The following is an 11700-nucleotide window of genomic DNA, read 5'->3' as shown; positions in this document are numbered from 1 at the left end:
AGCCGCTATCGATGATTGCCACTGTTAGCAGACTTCTCAAATTGAAAGCTAACATTGACAGCAGCTATTAGTGATAACTTTCAATTTGACAGCACATAGAATGGTGGTTGGCGTGAATTTTTTGGTCTTTTACTATTTTTTATTCTATATATGTAATTATTTTATTTTTATACCACATATTCTATTTATTTTGGGCTTGAATTTATTTTATGCAATTAGCTCTTGAAAAAATGGCTGTTATTTGAATCCTATGATTTATGGCCAAAACATGATGTGTAGGACTCATCCTTCCTACTTAATTTTTCAATTTTACTCCCTCCTTAGAATTCACCACTTCCATCAGAATGGATATATCTTCCACAATTTACGCAAATTTTAGTTTTTTTTTTTTTTTTTATTTTTTTTTATTTTTTAAATACAAGGTTGAATATCTTATATCCTCCTCCTCATTTTTTTTATTTATATATTTCAAATCCACGCTATATTCTCAAATTTGGTCTAATATTTCATTTTATTTATTTTTTCTGAAATTCGATTGTAAAACTTTTAAACGTGCAGCAGAGCACCATAAAATCGGTCCTAACTTCATTGTCTGGCTACTCCTAGAGTTTACAATTGCAGCGAGGGAGAACCTACAAATATAGAAGTTGGTGTATCATTGATGTGAATTTAGGTAGGGAATTGGTATTTGAATTTCATTGCATATAGAGAAGGATTGATTTGGGATATGCGATAGTGTTGAAGCATATTCAGATGCAATCTACTTCTTTCTCGCTACGAACCTTTGCTACTAGCACGCCCTCTAATTTGGGAGATAATTCCAGAAATAATGTAATTGGCAAGTTTGGGTTCGAGACAAAAATTTCCTCCATTGAACAAGGTGTTTAGAATGTATGTATACTCCTTTTCTTTTTAGTATAGTGTATTTCCATGACTTAACAAATATTTTTGTAGTTAAGTTCGAAGTATTTGTGTGACTTCTACTTAAACAAATATATTAGATATTTGCAAGGGTCAGTCGGAATTTGTAACAATATTTTTAAGTACAAGGTATTCCTTTTTCTCAAAAGAAAAGAATCATAGATTGCATTTGTGTGGCTTCTTTTAGTACATTGTATTTATTTTTACGTTTGGATTTATCTAGGCATATATACAACGTATTAAGTGTTTGGTGTTTGTAAATCACAATGTATTTTCTTATTCTTACTTTCTTTTATTCTTGCTTTCTCTCTTCAATGTTGTATAGTTTATTTACATACAATTTAGTAATATGATTATATCTTATTTTTACACATTATGTTTGTTTATTTTGTTTAGATTTTTCTAGGCACATATACAATGTATCCATTGTTTGGTGTACGCAACAATTTTGTGTTTTTTGTCTAAGTTGGCACGTAATTTTGTGAAGCTTCTAATGTACATTAATTTTAATTTATTGTTTTGATTTAATCAATTATATTATATTAAATTAAATACTTAATTAATTAATAATTAATCATTCAATTAAATATCACATATTTAATTTAATTTTCCATTTGAATCATATTAAAAAATACTTCTCTCATTTAACCTAAAGTTTTAATGCACATCTAATGTGCATTACTTTTAACCTATGATTTTGATTTAATCATTTTAATTAAATTCAAAATTTAATTTAATCTAATTAAATTAAATAACCAATTAATTCTTCAATTAATCAATCATCCAATTATATTTATTTAATTTCTCATTTGATTCATATTAAAAAACACTTCTCTCATTTAACCTATAGTTTTAATACGCATCCAATGCACATTATTTTTAACCTATAATTTTCCATATAAATCTTATTTATATTAAATTAATATTTGAACTTCTTTCAAATATTTTGTTCTCTCGTTTATTAATTTTGAATTATATCCAAAATTAATAATAAAGTCTAAAATTAAATTTTATATTAAAATGTATCAACATACATTAAAAAACCTAATTCTAAATTTGAACATTTCAAATTCAATTTAATGACAAATTACCTTCATAACCTTTACAAGCTAGGAAGGGGACCTAATAGATCTGCATATTAGAAGTTTCAACGATGTGAGATTAATTGGCTAAACTCATTAACCAAATTAATCAATATTCGTTAACTTTAGATACACTCCAATAAAGACCCATAGTTGCACTCTTCTCACTACATATATGTTTCTTTGTCCACGGATATAGAGTAATAACAACAAGTTAGTCTTTCACAAGTATTCATAACACCAGCTGAGTCAAATTTTCGTTTTACCCCTAGGTTACCTCTACATCCTTGAGTATCAGTGCTCCTCTAATGAACAACCTGTTTATGGTCCAACCATTAAACAAAAACTCTTCTTGAACCAGTGAGAGGGTAGAGCCTTTTGTTCAAGTCCTGGAGACACCACTTAAGGGAATACTTATCAACTTACTCTGAAGTTGGGAAGGAGTAAAATCCATCTTGTATGATTATGTTCCCAGCTATCCACTCGGTCTTATCCCCAAAATGGTAGGCATATCGAGTCGGCGAACTAACCACTCTCATCCATACAAATCAAAGGATAATCCATCGTGAACAAGAGTTCATAATATACTTAGGAGTAAGACTAAATTGCCTAGATCATCCTATTGAAATAAAAACCTAACTAGTCAACTAAGTTACATCTAGTGGTTACTATTGCAGTCCGATCTTGTGCAAACTCATTTCCCAAGATACCCCCACTCGCGTGTGTCCCACACGAACGCGTTGGATCACTACGTTTGTAACAAATATAAAGTGGGTCGTATCCATAGTGTTACCAAGACCCAACGCTACCCTTATACTACAGACTATTTAGGTTGTATCTTGAACATTGATCCATATATGTCTCTACATACATTTCAAGACTTATAAGACAACCTAGGATGTTAGTTTAATAGATTTTAAGGTTAATAAGACAAAATTAAATAAAACATCAATAACACTTATTGAGAAAAATATTAATAACTATTTATTAATGACGGTAATTTAATTACATTCACTATCTACGAGTTTTAGGGCATAAAACCCAACACAAGCAAGGATGCATCATATATTCAACTATGGAAGTCAAATATGTAGCTGTTTGTGAAACTTCTAAAGAGACTGTTTGGCTTAAGAAGTTCCTTACTGATTTGAAAGTTGTTCCAAATATATTTTTATCCATCACATTTCATTGTGATAACAGTGGTGCTATGGCAAATTATAAGGAACCTAGAAGTCATCGAAGAGGCAAATACATTGAGCGAAAATATTACTTGATTCGAGAGATTATGCATCGTGGTGGCGTGATTGTCATGAAGATTACTTCGGAGCACAACGTTGTTGATCCGTTGACAAAGGCTCTCATGGCTAAAGTGTTCGAGAATCATCTAGAAAGTCTAGGTTTATGGAATATACGACATATTGTCTAGGGCAAGTGGAAGATGTTACTAGGATATAGTATATGCCCTAACTTATTGTATCTTGTACTTTATTTGTATTGTACATTTGGCTCCCTAAGCTTTAGGACAAGTGGGAGATTGTTAAGATTGGTATCCTAAATCTTTCTTGTATTCTTGTAGTTTGTAAACTTTGTATAAAAAAAAAATGTTATTATTAAAATAATTGTTATTTTATGAGCATACACTCAATTCAATAAACAAAGATCCTATGTTATTTTATGTAGTTTAAACATGTGTGTAAAGACATACAAGTGGATCATGTTTAAATGATAACTTAAACGGTCTGTAGTAGATGGATAAGGCTGGATATGTTATCCTGGTGACACTACAGATATGACCCACTTTGTAGATGTTACAAGTATTGTAAAGTGCTATAAATGATCTGATCTTGATCATTCATGTAGAGACATATGAGGGGGTATCCTATACAAATAGTTTGTATAAGACTGGACCACGAAATGATTAGTCTATTATATAACGTCGTTAATAGTAGAGACTTACATTTCACTAGGATGACCATAGGTGACATAACCTTTGAATCCTGAGTGAGTTGTGAACTCCTGCCTATGAAGATGATCCTTTGATTTGTATGGGTGAGAGTGGCCAGATCGCCGACTCAATATGCCTACCATTTTGGGAGAGTCTGATTGGGGAATTGGGAGCACAGCTACACAAGACGAAATTCACTCATTCCCTGATGTCGGAGTAAGTAGATAAAATTGATCCCTTAAAGACTAATTCCGGGGCTTGAACAATGTGGCCATATCCTCTCTTGGCCGAAAGGGATTTGGTCATAGTTGGACTATGACTTATTGTTCATTAGAGGGATCAATGGTATTTAAGGATTATATGTAACTACAGGGGCAAACGGTAATTTTGGCCCAGCTGTACTTATAAGCAATTTGTGAAGGGTCATTGCACTGTTGACTGGTTATATCCAATGGATACAGAAATATATTTGTAGTGCGAAAAGTGTAGCTGTCGATCTTTAGTGGAGTGACCAAAAGTTAATGGATGTTTAATAATTTAATTAAAGGAGTTTAATTAATTATTCAAGTACTATTAAAGCTTTAATTTACAGGTCCAGTCCCCTCTGTAGCTCTACGAAGATTATTGAGAATTAATTTTGGATTACTTTGAATTGTTCGAATTAATCGAGGGAATTAATTATTATATGTGATATAATTAATATAATGTATTTGATACATTATAAAGTTTGTTTTAAGAGAAATTAAATATTTGAATGTGATTCAAATACTAAATATTGTATGGATGAGATTTATATAATTAAATTTAATATAAATGTGATTCTTACTAAATACCATGAATGATTGAGAGAAACAAATACTATAAGTTGTATTGTATTCGATACAATATATATAAAAAAAATTATAGGTTATGTGTTATATTTGATATAACATATGACATAATATATATATATATATATATATATTATATAATAAAGTGATTATTATATAATTATATATTTCTCTCTTAACATGATGTGAGAATAGACAATTCATTTTTGTTGATCTTCTTTCCCTAATCTTTGAAGACCAGGATTCTCTCTGTAATTTACTCTCAAAGAACACACAGAAGAAGAAAAATAGTTTTTCGTCTTTCTCTTAAAATCCTTACCCACTTCCTAAATTCTTAGCAAAGTCCACTGTCCCTGCTTATTCTCATCCCTTAAGGAGAATACAAGAGGTTCTCTTGTGGAGGTGGCCATTTGGAATTTCACTTTTTATTGATCGAGTTCTAAACAAAGAGTTCATGATCGGATTGAAGGAATAAGCGAAGAAATTATTCTTCAAGGGTAAGGTTTTTGTTCTTCTCTAATTCCTTCTAGAGAAATATGTTGGAATTTTCTTGTTTAAATGCATAATTATGTTCTGTAAATTTTGATTCTGTGTAAAAATCAAAATTGGGACGATCCCGCTTCTGCTACGGAACTTCACTGTTCCTTCACCTACCGTATCTAAATTATTTGCTATGTTATCTACTCTTTACCTATGTTTTAAAAAACCAAACCAAAATTTGAAAACTAAAAAAATGTAGTTTTAAAAAAATTATTTTTGTCTTTAAAATTTGGTTAAGAATTCAACTCTTATATTTAAGAAATATGCAAAACATTGTAAGAAAATTTGAGAAGATATGCTTAATTTTCAAAAATTAAAAAAAAAATGAAATGGTTACCAAATGGGACCTTAGCCATTAATATTTTTCTTATTATTTAGTTTTTAGTTTTCAAACTGGAACAATGGAAAGATGAAATTTCTTCTTATTGGACAATTTCGAAATAATACAATGTATATCTATGTATTCCTCGTCAAGACTTGATGTTTCCCTTTGGCACTACGATAGAATAGACGATTTCTTTTGTTATGAGAGGTTAGAAAATAGCTCAATTTATGACTTATGAGACTTTAATCGTAACTTTATGAGTCATAAGGGTTGGGTGTGTGGAAGGCTCTTTGGACTTAACAATTTCCCACCAAAATGAAGATCTTTGCTGGTGACCTTGCTTGAATGCCCATAACGCACAAGGTAACGATCCATTTCAACACGGAATTATTAACTCCCATGTGCGTTCAAGATAGCCATTGAAGACCAAAAGTTGCTATTCACGTGATATGGCATTGCAAGGGAACTAGAAAAATTAGGTCTATTTCATATTCATTTCGTTGGTGTAGAAAATTTGTATGTCTTCGTTGGTGTGGATCTTCACAAATTTATCTATCGGCTCACTTTTCTAGTCTAATTTCATCCTCAAGCTTACTTGCATTGGTATGGTGTCAAGCACCTACCACACTCCGATGCCCAAGTTTATAAAGGAAGTGTATAATTCGGTTCAGTTAAACACAAGAGTGGGGTCAGAGGCTCTCCTTTGAAGATTACTTCTCCCCTTAACGGCTATCAATAGGTCTACTTATAGTGCACTTTCTTTGACACTCGTCTGTGAATACGTACGTATAATGTCGGTGATGTTAGGGTGGTTGCGACCCTCAAGGTTGTAGAGTGCTAGGGTCGAGTTCGACTTGGTTACTTTTGATTTGTATATATTCTCTGACTCAGCTAGTCGATCCGAAATTCGAAGTTCTAACTTTTCTCTTTTGAAACGCATGTTTTTCATGTCACCTCTCAGTTTTCCTTAAGCTCGTAGATTGATATTCATCTAACTTAAAAGAGGAAAAAAATTGTGTAAATAATGTATTTCATTACATTATCAGTGCTTGATGGTTATTTTAGGAGTTGTGCCTTAATTTAAGTAATACAAGTAGTGGATGAGTTGGTGTAAGCTTGAAAAGTTTGTATCCACTTCCCTTACCCCAATTGGACTCAAAAAAGGAAAAAAAAAAAAAATTGTATCTACTAACTTAGTGCTTATTTATTTATTGTGTTTGAAAAAAAAATCAATTTATTAGATCAACTAAAATTCCAAGTCAATAATTATTTCCAAGTTTTTTTTGGCCCTTTACTAAAATTTCGTTTTAAAATCATTGATGCATTAACTTTCACACATGTATACTTCTTTAAATACAATGATTATATATAAATAAAAGAAAAATGCGAGGGTCAAATAGATTTCATTAAATTTGAGCAATTTTTGTTTGATTTTCATCTATTGTTCTTGGCTCATTTATAAAAAATTATGTGATCATTTTTTAGGTACTTTGGTGGAATTTTTGGAGAAGAATAATAATGTATTTAGGTGATTTGAGTTGATTTCAAATAGAAACCAATGTAAATAGCTACAAAATACTAACAAATGGTCTAAATTGATTCACTAAAGTTTAAATTGATACAATTATCCGTTTGAAATTTTAATTGACACAACCCAAAATTTAGTAGAATAAATTTATATTTGTCATAATTTGTTTAGTTCAATTTTGGTGTGAGGATTCAAACCATTAATCTCTTGATCAGTATTATGTCCCTTAACCTGTGGTTGACATGATTGAGTAGTACTTGGGTAGATAAATTTTTAAGGTAGGTGACACCGTTAATGTGGTAACATCCAAAAATATCTGTAACAATATCTATTTTTCAATATAAAGAATAGATTTTATTATATATATTCTTTGGCATGGGTACTGTTAAATATTAATAAAATTAAATTTAACATGATAACTAAATTCATCTGCGTCCAAAATTATTTATTTAACCGTAACCGTAAAACTTTTCTTTTGTGTCCACACTAATTTATTTATCTTCTACGTTTATATCATATCATATATTCATTTGGGATGACCAATAAGGTCTGTCTCACATAGTTTCAACGTTCTTATGAACGAATGAATCGCTCAAAAAAGCCGACAAATGCGTCGAACAGAATCAAAACGATAACAGAGAAGTATTGCGTTTGATAAATTAGTCAAAACTGCAAATGCTTCTTTTTTCTTCAAGAAAGTGAAGATTACTATCTTTAATATAACTTCACTTCACTTCACCATGAAATTTACAAGTTTTTCACTGTACAATTTCATTTGAGACTGTTCTTGAACTTTCTAGCTTTTTAATCGCTGATCTTAGCTCTTTCTGAGGATGTAACCTCGACGGGGTCAAAGCAATTTCTTTCCAAATGGCCTCAGGTTCAGAAAATGGGCTCGGATTCGGGTATAGCTCGTAAACAGATTCCGCGTCGGGGTTCAAATTGCTCAACGTTGTCAAACACGCATTTGCTTCTGGGTCAATCATCTGAAACGGGTCGTCGCCATCTTTTCTATGGATCAACTGCGTATTTGGAAGCACGTTTGAAATAATTAATACATTTGCAACTTCACATTTTCTTGAAAAGACTATATACAATCAAGTTTCAAGGAATAAATTTAGCATACCTTAGGTGGGTTGCCAATGGAATTGGTGGAATAGAGCCTGACACTATCAACAACTTCAGAGTATTTTGGAAAAGCATGAGCAAATCTCTTGTGGGATTGCAACTGTGAATTCACTCTCACAGCCCTTCCCATCACTATGGCTCTCCTGTTCAAATCCATCAAAACCTTTATTAGAACAACAAATGGCTTAAGATGTTCAATATTAAAGGCAAAGCTTCAAACGTTTGAGTTATATTCTTACCTTATTCCTCTAACGACAGCTAGATGAGCATCACAAACAACTCCAACCAGCTCTATTCTATATGGCATTCTATTTTGCATTTCTCCATCCTCTTCTTCTTCACTCACAGGCTCCCAGTAATTTTCTGTGACATTGCCATTCTCTACCTTGTACCCAACTCCCATTCGATATCGACACTTATGAATGTTTCGAGCCATTTCAATCGTCTGCATAACATATGGCTCCCACGACAGAGTGCTGTCCAAGATCACATCCCGTCCCTCATTTAATGCTGTGACCAGCAACGAAGATGCAGCATCAATTGATGGCTGGTGTACCTGTTATTGTGATATATCATGTAGTTAATTGGTTAGTTGATTCATTGAACAATTCGAGATGTTATTAAATGCGTGGCTGAGCTCAAGAGGAGAGACACTCACTAATTCGGCAGTCTGAAGCATGTCGTCATGATAGCCCATTGAGCTGATGGCTTTGTAGATAACATCAGTCTCTTTGAAGGCATCTGCTTCTACTGTCACTGTGTTTGTTTCTGCTTCCAACCAAAAGGGCCTGCATAATTCAGCAACTGTTTATCAACAAACTTTGTTCTAAAAGAGCTTAATGTTTCGCCAAACAAACAAGATTCAATAATGAAATTACGCACTCTTTGAGAATGTCTTTGAGGACAGTACTCTTGCCAGCCCCCATGCCACCACCCATAAGAAGAAGCACAGGGTTCCTCTCTCTTTGACACGACCGTGGTGCCGTGAGGGAGCATTTTGACTCCCCCTTAGAAGAAGCACAACCAATCTTCTTCATCTCCTCCACCAAAGTAGAGAACACCCTAGTCACTTTCAAATCCTTACTCACCCTATCAAATCTTTGCTTCCTATAAAAACAGCCAGAAACCAAAAAAAAGGAGACAAAATCACTCAGAATCTTCATTTATTGAAGTTATCTAGTGGATCTTAATCCAATAATTAAGATGCTGGTGCGTTTAAAGTTCAAAACTCAGGAACCAAAATTGACTTCTCAGGCAAATTGACAGATGAAAAGGGAAATCACCTAGTTGCTGCCACCACAAGATCTTTCAGCTTCTTGTGCTCGGAGTCAACACCCAAAACCTATAAAAAAAATCCGCCATTAATTAAGGAATACGCTGAAAATTTTAAATTGTGTTGACTTTATTTAGGGGGAATATTGTTGAATTGTACCTGAGTAATCATCAACGAAGCTTGGCTCCAATGGAATGCAAAATAACTCAAAATGCATTGATCAAACTCATTCACTAACTTCACATACAGAGATTCTCCTTCGGATTCACTAGCGAAATATGCATAAATTTCTTCCTCGCAACCTTTCGTCTTCCTCAAATAGTTGTTTGCTAACTTGCAGAGCTGAGGACACTCATCTACATCTGAAAACCCCAATAGCCTCGCTGCAGAAAAAAAAGGGGTTAGGTTTTCCCTTTTTCATAAGACTAATTCAGTAGATGGTTATAATAGGTGGAGATTTTACCAACATAATGCGAAAATCTCTCCAAGAAATCAACACGGCCGGACTCCGTCCTACGAAGATGCGGAATCAACTTCTGATTATTGATCACAACCTTGGAAGTCCGCCGGAAATGACGTTTTCCGGCGGCAGGGACGCCTCCGACGAACGACGGATTAAGATAGTGCGACGATGGAATGACTTTCCCAAAGCCGCCATCTAAGCAAGCACAAAACAATTAGACAGAGTTAATCTTCAACATCAAAATCAAAGGATTTTTGTGGGAAAATACTAAATAGCTTTGATTACCTTCGTGCTTCATGATGAAAAACTTCAAAAAGCAGAGAGATCGGAGGAAGAGGAAGAGGATGTTGGATTGTTCGATGGTGTTTGAATTTGGAGGTTCATAAATAAATATGAGTTCAACTGATTTGAAAAGTACGTGGGTCAGAGTCACATTCTTATTTTTCTATGCCATTTGGAAGAGTCTGAGAAATCAACAGAGATCTTTACTGTTTATTTAAATTTTTATTATTTATGTCACTAAAAAAACTATTGCCTTAATGTAATCACATAAAATATTGGTTAAAATTTTGTAGGTGCAATTTCGTTTATATAGTTTCAATAAAAATTTGAACTAAGATAAAAATTAAGTTGGATTCGATAGGAATACTTTCGTTTCTATTTAAAAGTAGGTTAAACAGTAAATTTGATCACAATGATCAAAAAATTAGAATTTTATCTCTATAATTTATAATTACAATTTAGTTTCTATAATTTAATAAAATTTTCATAAATATTTATGAGATTTTATTAAATCACGAGGGTGAAATTCTCCCATTTATTTAGATCAATATTTTGTAATTTAACCTTAAAAGTATATTGACTAGATTTAAACACAAATTGAATCGGGGCTATTTGTTATTCTTTCTCAATAAAAGTTATTGAAGTTTTTTTTTTAATGGACGATTGAAATTATATGGTCTAAGAAAATACTAACCCAAAAGGTTAGGGACCAAAAAGATATGTTAACAAAAAAATGTTAAATTACAAATTTAGTCTCCCAACTTTGAAGTTTATGTCTATTTGGTCTCTGGTTTTCTCTTTTTTTTTCTTTTTTTTTTTTTTTTTGAAAATACTAAACAAGATATTTAGGGTTCCATTAGGCATAAATTCAAATTTATATCTAATTAATTCATAAACTTTTGAAATTTTCAAGGACTTATTAGACATAAAGTTAAAAATTTAAGGACCTCTAATATACAAAATTAAAATTAAGAGACCTTGAAAGTTTTAGAAATTTATTAACCACAAAAACGTCGAAAAACCTAAAGTTTAAAGAGTATACTTAAAATTCAACTTAAAAAACTAAAATATTGAATAGGCTTTAAATTGCAATGGTAATTAAGGGAAGAAAGTCTCGTCACTTAGCTCAAGTTAAAAAACTATGTTAAGATGTTAAAATTCTCCTCATAAGTTATTCACTGAACATTTTAAAATGGAGAGATTATATTTATATAAATAAAATTGTAAGATAAAGTTTTTTCTCTCGAATTTGAGTTTAAATCTTTTTTATGATTGTTATCTTATTAGTCACAATTTCTATATTTATTATTGCTATCGTTATTGTGGTAGATGCCAATAGTTTAAACCTATTTTATCTTCAAGTCGTACATAGTTTATTCAACT

The 11700-nt window shown here is 32.0% G+C and overlaps 1 protein-coding gene across 1 annotated transcript; it reads right to left on the bottom strand.

The window, feature by feature from the left end:
• Nucleotides 1–7803: 7803 nt before the first annotated feature.
• Nucleotides 7804–10598, bottom strand: LOC120069426 (calmodulin calcium-dependent NAD kinase-like). The gene is made up of 9 exons (XM_039021166.2): nucleotides 10321–10598; nucleotides 10036–10230; nucleotides 9732–9955; nucleotides 9583–9641; nucleotides 9182–9406; nucleotides 8958–9087; nucleotides 8539–8855; nucleotides 8298–8442; nucleotides 7804–8193 (listed from the first exon to the last, which is right to left on the bottom strand). The coding sequence occupies exons 1-9, from the start codon at nucleotides 10331–10333 to the stop codon at nucleotides 7930–7932; spliced, it is 1572 nt and encodes a 523-aa protein (XP_038877094.1). The 5' UTR covers nucleotides 10334–10598; the 3' UTR covers nucleotides 7804–7929.
• Nucleotides 10599–11700: the final 1102 nt, after the last annotated feature.

The sequence above is a fragment of the Benincasa hispida genome, chromosome 1 (genome assembly GCF_027475165.1).
Source record: "Benincasa hispida cultivar pf3 chromosome 1, pf3_genome.v1.1, whole genome shotgun sequence".
Classification (NCBI taxonomy): domain Eukaryota; kingdom Viridiplantae; phylum Streptophyta; class Magnoliopsida; order Cucurbitales; family Cucurbitaceae; genus Benincasa; species Benincasa hispida.
Note: the sequence above shows the minus strand (reverse complement) of the source record. Positions and strands in the feature narration are given on the sequence as shown.

What these genes read in the sequence shown, in the direction of transcription:
- LOC120069426 (XM_039021166.2), bottom strand. An exon ending in CTTCGTTGATGATTACTCAG is followed by an intron (nt 9,642 to 9,731) that starts GTACAATTCAAC and finishes TTTTTTTTATAG; the next exon opens with GTTTTGGGTGTTGACTCCGA. An exon ending in CTTGTGGTGGCAGCAACTAG is followed by an intron (nt 9,407 to 9,582) that starts GTGATTTCCCTT and finishes CTGTTTTTATAG; the next exon opens with GAAGCAAAGATTTGATAGGG.